Below are 10,150 nucleotides of genomic sequence, written 5' to 3' on the forward strand. Positions count from 1 at the left end.
GCTCATATTCCAAAAATGTGATAATCAGAATGTCATGTGTTAGAATAGTGAGGTCCACATATGACATATTATTGTCAGAAAATCTTTTAAGGTTGACTTCCACTGCAGAGAAGCATTCCTTTAGTGTTGCGAGGTAGCTCGTTGTGCTGGACTATTATTACTGAACTTGCCATCGCAGATCCTGTTAGTACGCCGACTATATAGTTCACATTTCAACACTATATTTATAGAGCACTTTAAAACTGACGCCGTTTTCCTAAGATGGAATCCAGGAGCCGACGATACAATGAAAACAGCAAAGGCCCCACAACAGAACCTTGTGGAACACCATACGTTCCGTTATACGTGTGAATTCATTTTGCACATACTCGTCCAACAACTTTATGCTGTTGCTCGAGTTAGTATGAAGGGATTACAATAATATTAAAATAACGCGATGTACTATCACAACAGCTGCAAGTCGACTACTGATCAAACCCGGGTTCAGAACCGCTGCTCTAAATCGTCTATATAGTCGCGAATGGTCCTGTATGCGCCCACAATGCGTGAAAAAAAAAAATCACATGGAAAGAAAATGATTTTTCAAACATCTTTGATTTGCTTCATAGAAATGAGTCATGTCATATTTACAGAATATTTCAGGGTTACAATTAACAATATTTTTTTTTTTATCGGCGTTTCAGTAAATGATTAGCTTCAAAAAAAAGGAAAAAAAAAAAGAAAAAAAATGCTGGTCGCCAAATGAACAAATAGCACAAACACTGTTGAAGCAGACGTCAACGTCAGTAAATATGATATATTATTAGTGTAGAAAACTTGCAGTTTACACAATCAAACAGAAATACTATACATAAATGGTTGTTGTTTTTTGTTTTTTTTTTAGATCCTGAATAATCAATGACACAATCAACGTCTATACAATTCAACTGAAATCTTTTGAGTTCACTGCGATGGTCAAATCGTCACATCACTCAAATGAATAGGACTTCGATATTCAACTTACGCAAAGCACAACAGGACAGCCAGATATTCTGCATGAAGTATAATTAACAGCGCAAGAACTTGTAAGAAAGCCGACGAGGCTTTTAAGCTGCTGGATGTCTTCACAAAAACCCCCCAAAAACAAACGAAAAAACAATTTTAGAGTTGAATTTGGCCCTATTAGAAGAATTTAACAGCTCTGTCACACGCTGTGCTGTACAACAGCTTTATTTACACAGTCGATGCCTTTGTTGTCATTAAACATCCTCCAATTGGTAATGCAAAGGTGATCATCTTAGGCATCAATTCCTTCCGGCTTTTGGGTTTGGTGGGGGGGGAAGAAAAGTCGCTAACACTTCAACCGGTAACGACTGGCTGAGTCAAAAAACAAAACAAACAAAAAATGGCCGGGGACGGTCGGGACGAGTACTACTAGGTGGTTTTCACCAGGTCGTAGACGTGGATGTGGACGTCGTCGTCGTATTTGATGTAGTACACGGTGGGCTTGGCGGGCACCTGGTAGATGACCAGGCCCGTCCTCTTCAGGCCGTTATCTGTGACGTACTCCACCTGTTTGCCCACGAGGCTCTCGGGCTCCTCTCCGGGCTTCCTGTCGGCTGGGAGCAGGTGTTTGTTCTCTGCGTGGCGGACAGAGGAAGAGCAAACTCATGAGCGGTCGCGTCAACATCCGAGCCCCCCTTAGATGGCGCTAAAGTCTTCGTTTTCATCACAACCAAAACATTGCTGGGGCAGTCAAGTCATCTTTGTTGTGGGAATGCTGAAATACTTCCGATTTATACCGTTCAAATTTCAACTTGCTGAAAAAAATTCACGCCTTTCAGGGTGTAATATATATATATATATATATATATATATATATATATATATACACACTAGGGGTGTGAATTGCCTAGTACCTGACGATTCGATTCGTATCACGATTCACAGGTCACGATTCGATACCGATTAATCCCGATACGAATTTATAAGTCGATTGTTGCGATTTTTTTCATTCAAATTTAGAAAATACTAATCAGTAAGCTTGTAGAGTGTAAGATTTATATGAAAATGTATTATTTATTTATCTGAAATTTCAGTCTTATAGAGGTTGTAATCTGTTTCATGTTTGAACAGCATTAAAATAAAATATTAAGGCTTAATGTTCCGTTCATATAACATTCTTCCATGCTCAAGGTGTGAATCCTAACCCGAAGTCAGACGTTTTGTTGAATATTTTTCCATTAAAAATGGAAGTTTAAAAATCGATTCACACACACAAAAAAAAAAAAGGCAATGATGATAAGACGTTGAATCGGTAAGACTACCGAATGAACAATTCTGAGCTCTTAAAAAAAAAAAAAAAGAAAAAAAAAAAAAAGAAAAAAAAAAAAAAGAAAAAAAAAAGAAAAAAAAAATTCGATTTTTTTTTTTTAATCGATTCGCGAATCGCGCGATGTAGTATCGCGATATATCGCCGAATCAATTTTTTTTTAACACCCCTAATTAAAAGAAAAAGGAAAATTTCGGGCCTCTTAAATTTTGTGAGTACTGTAAGTAATGTTGAATCAGACGATTATATATATATATATATATATATATATATATATATATATATATATATATATATATATATATATATATATATATTAGGGGTGTTTAAAAAAATCGATTCGGCGATATATCGCGATACTCCATCGCGCGATTCTCGAATCGATTCAGTAAAAAAAAAAATAGATTTTTTTTTTTTTTTAAGAGCTCAGAATTGTTCATTCGGTAGTCTTACCGATTCAACGTCTTATCATCATTGCCTTTTTTTTTTTTTTTGTGTGTGAATCGATTTTTAAACTTCCATTTTTAATGGAAAAATATTCAACAAAACGTCTGACTTCGGGTTAGGATTCACACCTTGAGCATGGAAGAATGTTATATGAACGGAACATTAAGCCTTAATATTTTTATTTTAATGCTGTTCAAACATGAAACAGATTACAACCTCTATAAGACTGAAATTTCAGATAAATAAATCATACATTTTCATATAAATCTTACACTCTACAAGCTTACTGATTAGTATTTTCTAAATTTGAATGAAAAAAAATCGCAACAATCGACTTATAAATTCGTATCGGGATTAATCGGTATCGAATCGAATCGTGACCTGTGAATCGTGATACGAATCGAATCGACAGGTACTAGGCAATTCACACCCCTACTTCTAATTATGGCTTACAGCTTAAGAAAACTCAAAATATCCTATCTCAAAATATTAGAATATATCCTCAGACCAAGTGGGATAAAAAAAAGCAAAAAAAAGCCATAATCAGCAATATTAAAACAATAAAAGGCTTGCAATATTTCAGTTGATTTGAAATGAATCCAGAATGTATGACATTTTTGTTTTTTTAATTGCTTTACAGAAAATAAAAGGACTTTATCACAATATCCTAATTTTCTGAGACAGTCCTGTAAACATTGCATTGCCTATTCATTAAAAAAAAAAAAAAAAAACACTGAGATGACGTCGTTTAAAGTATATGGCGGCATAGATCGTAATTTTACTAATCGTTCTTAAACGTTTTTGGCGGTCAAAGAGTTAAATACCAATATATATATAAAAAAAAAAAAAAAAAAAAAAAAAAAGTTGGACATCCTTAGACCATGTGTGGAGAAAACACTAGGAAGATTATTTTTAATCAGGAAATTATTCATTGATTCTATTGTGAATTTTACTGTTTAGCGCCTTACTAGAACACAGCAAGCGGTACAAAAAAGTATGAAAGAGTTTGACAAGTGCATTCAAAAGTTTCGAGACCATCATTTTAAGTTCACCTGTAAAGTTTACAGTACCTTTTTGGTTTATCATGAAATTGCACTTGAAAGCTTAACTCATTCACTCCCAGCCGTTTTCACATTTCGCAATCCCGTTGGCTCCCGGCTGTTTTACTGGATTTGGACTGATTTTGCAAGGCCCACAGAATATTGTGTTCTATTGCTATAAAAGCATGGAACCTACCAAAAGAAAGATTAAAGTCTCTTCTTTCATCAGGGAAAAAAAAAGTATGTTTCGATCTGATTCCGTTTTGCAGCAATTAACATTAGAAGAGAGCTAAGTTTCATCAGTTTTCACAAATCTATTGAAAATTGTAAGTAATTGAGCTTTTTTTTCAACATAGCCCTGGTTGATCTCCTTAGCTCTGCTGCCACCTGTTGGCCGTTTGTGTAATAACTACCATTTCTGCAACCGTTCTTTGCAGTTGAGAGGCTGCATCAAAGCCTTCTGTATGGTCGAGCATAAAAAATAATAAAAAAAACACACCAAAAAAAACGTATAAATACGTCTTTGGGACACAGAGCATTAAAAAAAAACGTATTTATACGTTATTGGGAGTAAATGAGTGAATATGCATATCGCACTGTCTAAGCACGCTTCCCTCTGAGAACGTCAGCGATGGCGCCGCTACCTGATTCAGGAAGAACACGCAGATCGCCGTCCTTGTAATCGTCCCACAGCTGGTACATGTAGAGCACGGGGTCTTTCTCGTAGGTGATGTAATACCAGTGGGTCATGACGGGGGCCCGAGACAGCACCATGCCTCTCCATTCGTTTTTCTCGCCATCCTCCTTCTCAAACAGATGCTCCACCGCCCGGCCCACCAGCTCCTCCGCCCCAGGAGGCACCTTGATCTTGTTATTCACTGCGGGGAGGGACACGACAGCTTAACTCATTCACTCCCAGCCATTTTCACAGAAGCAATCCCGTTCGCTCCCGGCTGTTTTACTGGATTTTGACTGATTTTGCAAGGCCCACAGAATATTGTGTTCTATTGTTATAAAAGCATGCAACCTATCAAAAAAAAAAGATTAAAGTCTCTTCTTTCATCAGGAAAAAAAAAGTATGTTTCTATCTGTTTCCATTTTGCAGCAATTAGCATTACAAGAGAGCTAAGTTTCATCAGTTTTCACAAATCTATTTAAAATTGTAAGTAATTGAGCTTTTTTCCTAGATGGCCCTGGTTGATCTCCTTTGCTCTGCTGCCACCTGCTGGCCGTTAGTGTAATAACTACCATTTATGTAACCGTTCTTTGCAGTTGAGAGGCTGCATCAAAGCCTTCTGTATGCTCTAGCATTAAAAACAAAAAAAACGTATAAATACGTCTTTGGGACACTTAGAACATTAAAAAAACGTATTTATACGTTATTGGGAGTAAATGAGTTAATGAGCCCTCTAACCTGGAAACCGTTACGATGGAGGGAGTGCTGACAAAGCACTAACAAGGAGAGATTTGTGCAACAATCAGCTCTTCTTTACGCCGTAATGTGCACAAGGCATGCGACGGGAAGCGCAATCAGTGGCACGAGGACCTCCAACGAGGTACTTGAAATGTTCGTCAAAGGGGGAGAAAAAATTGAGCTTTTCTGTATTTTTTTTTTTTTTTCAGTCCGACAATGACCATCGCCGTTTGTTTTCTTTCAGAGAACCTCGACCAGTTGTCAGTGTTTTGGAGTATATTTTCGTCATTGCTTTTCATGAGTGTGGTTGCGTGCATTTGTCAAGGGATCGAAAAAGAGGAGAGACGATTACTGCTGTGTGCGCAGATAGACAGGTTGTAACTCTGCCTTGTTGGGTTGTTTTTGTTTTTTTTTTCTCCCCTCTTACGCTGACCACTGGAGACAGTTTGTTGGCCATGGACGGCGACGTGGGACAGCAACACAAAAAAAAGGGAGAGCAACTTACGCTAGTAACATTTATTTTAAACTAACAACAAAAAAAGGGAGCGGGCTCGACGCCACCGCGCATTACAAAAAGACCGTTCAGGGAAAAAATCCGGGGAAAAACAAAAAAAAAAAAAAGGCAAAAGGAAAAACTACTAACACACAAAGAAAAGAAAGCGCCATCTTGTGGTGCGGTGCCACACTGCCGATTGTTACACCTTATCGCACACTTGTCAATAGTACAACCAGAGCTGTATTTTGAAGTTAAGCTTTGATGTGTTGTTAACAAAATAATCTAACGTTTTCTGCCTGTCTGGTGTTTTCACTTTTCATGTGCCTGCATATTATTCTTATGCTGCCATTTTATTGTATTAAAAACATGAAAATATTTATACGAGTCATTATTCTTGCACCGCCGACAACGCTGTCGGATTTCCATGGCAACAACTTTTCAGGCATTAAAGGGGCCGGGTGCAAGATTCAGAGTTTTTGCACATTTGCGACCCCTCTGGCGAAACGTGGAATGGACCCCGGCGACGTGCACACGAGCGTGCGCGACTTTTCGGCATTTCGGGCAAAGCAAACCTCCAAGTTAATCGAACAAACGTAAACACGGAGCACAGCGCCTTTTTCATAGGCTTAATAATGTCTCGAGGTAAGAAACGTATTCATCTTCCAGTTACTTTGTATGTGAAAGTCATTTTGAGTGACACAAGCTTATGTAATTACAACCTTCCAAACGTAAATAGTGCATTCCTGTGAATCCGATGACATTGAGGACAGCAATACGTTGCTAATATCATATATGCCCAAGTGCGGACACATTAGTAAGCGACCGTGTGGTAGTTTTATTCTGCACTGTTAATCATAAATAGACCCTTTCCTCAACATGAAAAAAGCTGTCCTGCTATTGGTTCAGAGCATTCAAGGGCCAATATGATATCTTAGATCGGCATGCAGTGAACATGTCACATACCAGTGACAGTGTCGGAAGTAATGGTATCGGCATGTTACTTGTTAGTACTCACCGATACCGATACCACTGTTTTAATGCCGTATCGGGGTCTCTGCCGATACCAGTATCGGTATCGGAACAACACTAACCTCTAGGGGGGGGGGCATTTTGCCACTTGCTGTCGACTGAAGATGACATCAATGTTGTCACTCGTTTTCTGAAGCTGAGCTGTGATTGGCTGTTACATGAGACCTGAGCAACTGTGATGTCATCTTCAGTCGACAGCAAGTGGCAAAAATGGCCGCCCCCTGAGATGGATAAAAACCGCTGGATTTTGCTGCATAAAACTCATATTTCACGAACACAATATCAACCAAAATACCATATTTAGACTACTGGGGCTGCATAGAACATATTATTGTTAAATATTTTTTTGGGGAGGGGAGTTGACTTCCGCTTTAATGAGATGAATATAAAATGAATGAATGATTAAATGTGTCAGTTAATGACTTAATATGATAAAACTAGGTGTATTTATTCCACTTTAACTCATTCACTGCCAATGACGACTATAGACGTCAAAAATCCAAGCAAACAGTCAGTGTTAATTTTGAAATAAATAAATAAATAAATAAAATACAATTTAAATTTTAATAACAAAAAAAAATAAATTTTAATTTAGTTTTAGTTATAGTCTTCTGACTAAATTTCATTAAAGCCTTAGTCACAACTCAGTCACCTGATTGTATTTTAGTTTTAATCCAATTTTAGTCAACAAAAATAAAGAGCAATTTTAGTCGACTAAAATGGACTTTTAGAGGCCGAGACCCGGTATGTGGTCTCACTAAGACCAAGACCGATTACAAGAACGTCAACGCCCGTGTTGTACGGTCACAGGAATCCGTTCTACGCACGATAGCGGCACTTAGCGATGAAATTGTTGTCATCGTTGTTATCAATAACAACAATGATTAATAACTATGAATGAAAACAATGAATAACTAAAACTTACATTCAAATTTCTTGTCAAAATTTGCACTGGCTGTTTGCTTGGATTTTTGACGTCTATAGTCGTCATTGGCAGTGAATGAGTTAACAACTTTCCAATTTCCTCCACAAGGTTTCCTGGATACAAGTTCCTGCCCTGCAATTGTCTGGCGACCAGTTCAGGGTGTACTATTAACTGCCTAAACACAGGAATAAGCAGGAATGAGGAATAAGCGGTCAAGAAAATGGATGAATGGAAGTTTGTATTCCTGTGATTTATTATTATTATTTTTTTAAATGCAGTCACACAGACAGAAAACAAAGAACAGAAAAATGACACTTACCCACTTTCTCGGCCAACACCTGCAGATTTGACACTCGGCTGTCTTTGAACAGCTCGATGCCATAGACGCAGTCGAAGCCGTCGTATTTGACCATGTAAAGGGAGCTGTTGACGGTCAGCCGCTCCAGAACCGTGCCTTTCCACTTGGTCACGTTGCCCTTCTCCCTCCAGTTGTGCTGGATCCTGCGACCCAGCAGGTTGTCCGGGTCAGGGGTCAAGGTGGAGGCTGAACTCTCGCTCAACTCTTCGCTGCTACGCTTCCTGTCAAGAGCATCACAGTGTCAAATATTACAGTGTGTACCCTGCATCCCACAAAAAGTCAGCCGGGATAGGTTCATGAACCTAATGAACATGAGCCGGATAGAACATTTAAAGATCCCGATCCAAAACACATGTGAATTCTGCATTTTTATTTACATTTAAACTATTTACAAATCAAATTCAAAGTAACAAACAATGTATTTGATGGGTGAAATTACCTGCCCCGCTTCTTTGACATGTTTCCATAAAGTCACACAACCCTTCGAGACACAAAAAAAAACACCAATTAGTGATCATGACGCAACCAGCAGACAGTTTTCTCCGCCCCCAACCCCAAAAAAACATTTGCACATCCGTGTATCTTTACAAATATTATTTATTACAGAAGCATATTTTGAGTGCATGGAATTTTAACGTACCTACATGTTGACAACTTTAATTACACATCATTTTAAATTACTGAAGGTGCTTTTTTTTTTTTTTTTTTTTTTTACGTTTAATGTACTTGGAGTGGATTGTACACACACACGCACATAATGTAAACTACATGCATGTACATGCAAATTAGCCAAGTGTCCGGATGTAAACATTAACTGTAAAAGCTAATTGCTAACGCTATTATGCTACTGTAGCGCCATGCAAAAGCGCACGGGTTATACATCTGTACACTTACACAAGTCTACCTCGCAAATAAATGTCTAACTTCACAATGGCTAACGTTAGCCAACTACATTTAATGTCGACGTGTCGTGGGGAATAAGGAGCACTGTGAAAATGGGACAGTCTGGAGACAATCGTAATTAAACCCGACGTCTTTTATGACGTGAACAGATTAAGAAATTAAATTGGAATGTCGCGCCAACATTTTCCAAGTATGCTAACTAAACAAAAGGAAACGCATCGCCATGTAAGCGGTGATTTTTCTACCCGGACAACAGCTACTATTTTAAACGGGCAAATATAAGGACATGTGGTGAGGAATTAATGAACATTTCCATGCATCTCGACGGGTTTGCCAGGTGAGAGCTGATAGAATGTGATGTTTGACCTACCTGATCAATATTTTCACGTGTGTTTTTCTTTGAAGAGCAGATTCCACCACCTAAGGTAGGCAAAATAAGGAAACGGATATAAGGACTACAATTCCCAGGAGCTATAAGCACAGCCCGATGCATGCTGGGACCGAGGCTGCTTTGACGTACACAGCATTTCCGGATTTGGGTGGAGCCTTGTGTTTTATCAGAAAACGTCTTTCCCCCCCCCCCCTCTCGTTATCACACAGTATGTGCCATTTTGTTTAAAAAATAGATATGTGTATCCAATAATAATTATTATTAATGTAATATAACTGACATATTATGGAGTTAAATTGGGGCCAAAAGTTTTGTACTTGAAAAAATAAAACTTGAAACTGAAAATTGTTGTGTTGAGTTTTTTCGTGTCAAAATTAATTTGGATTCACTTCGGTCCTGCCTTTGAATAAATTAGTTATTTTCATTTTTTGCTTCCATATATATTTTGACATTTGAGGTCTTATTTTTTTTAGTTGCATGTTTTTTTCTTTTCAGACACCCCAAAACAATGCTGCATCATAGTGGCATGTCTGATAGATGATGCACACCTTTCTATAAATATTAGCATTTTTGCTAAAGGGCTTCTGGGTCATGTGACCTATTGGCCCCAAATTAGTACTGGCTCGTAGTGAAATGTCTGCTCAATGACACACACACCTTTTTTTTTCTCTATTTCAACTTTTCCTTCATTTTAAATTAACTTAATATTGTACATATCAATGTTATTGCTCAATATCACCCCAGAAGAGTGCATTCCCAGTGAAATGTGAATTGGTACTGTGTTATAGTGAAACATATTTTAAACTGACAATAATAATAATAAAAACAAACATCTT

The 10,150-nt window shown here is 37.9% G+C and overlaps 1 protein-coding gene across 1 annotated transcript; it reads right to left on the reverse strand.

Annotated features, from left to right (window-relative positions):
• Positions 1 to 575: 575 nt before the first annotated feature.
• Positions 576 to 9,426, reverse strand: LOC144013996 (spindlin-1-like). Its single transcript, XM_077513466.1, has 5 exons — positions 9,294 to 9,426; positions 8,460 to 8,501; positions 7,982 to 8,241; positions 4,443 to 4,676; positions 576 to 1,619 (listed from the first exon to the last, which is right to left on the reverse strand). The coding sequence occupies exons 2-5, from the start codon at positions 8,477 to 8,479 to the stop codon at positions 1,414 to 1,416; spliced, it is 720 nt and encodes a 239-aa protein (XP_077369592.1). The 5' UTR covers positions 8,480 to 8,501; positions 9,294 to 9,426; the 3' UTR covers positions 576 to 1,413.
• Between the last annotated feature and the right edge of the window lie 724 nt (positions 9,427 to 10,150).

The sequence above is a fragment of the Festucalex cinctus genome, chromosome 1, assembly GCF_051991245.1.
Source record: "Festucalex cinctus isolate MCC-2025b chromosome 1, RoL_Fcin_1.0, whole genome shotgun sequence".
Lineage (NCBI taxonomy): Eukaryota > Metazoa > Chordata > Actinopteri > Syngnathiformes > Syngnathidae > Festucalex > Festucalex cinctus.

What these genes read in the sequence shown, in the direction of transcription:
- LOC144013996 (XM_077513466.1), bottom strand. Translation starts at nt 8,479, where the DNA reads ATGTCAAAGAAGCGGGGCAG. An exon ending in ATGTCAAAGAAGCGGGGCAG is followed by an intron (nt 8,242 to 8,459) that starts GTAATTTCACCC and finishes TGCTCTTGACAG; the next exon opens with GAAGCGTAGCAGCGAAGAGT. An exon ending in GCGTGTTCTTCCTGAATCAG is followed by an intron (nt 1,620 to 4,442) that starts GTAGCGGCGCCA and finishes TCCGCCACGCAG; the next exon opens with AGAACAAACACCTGCTCCCA.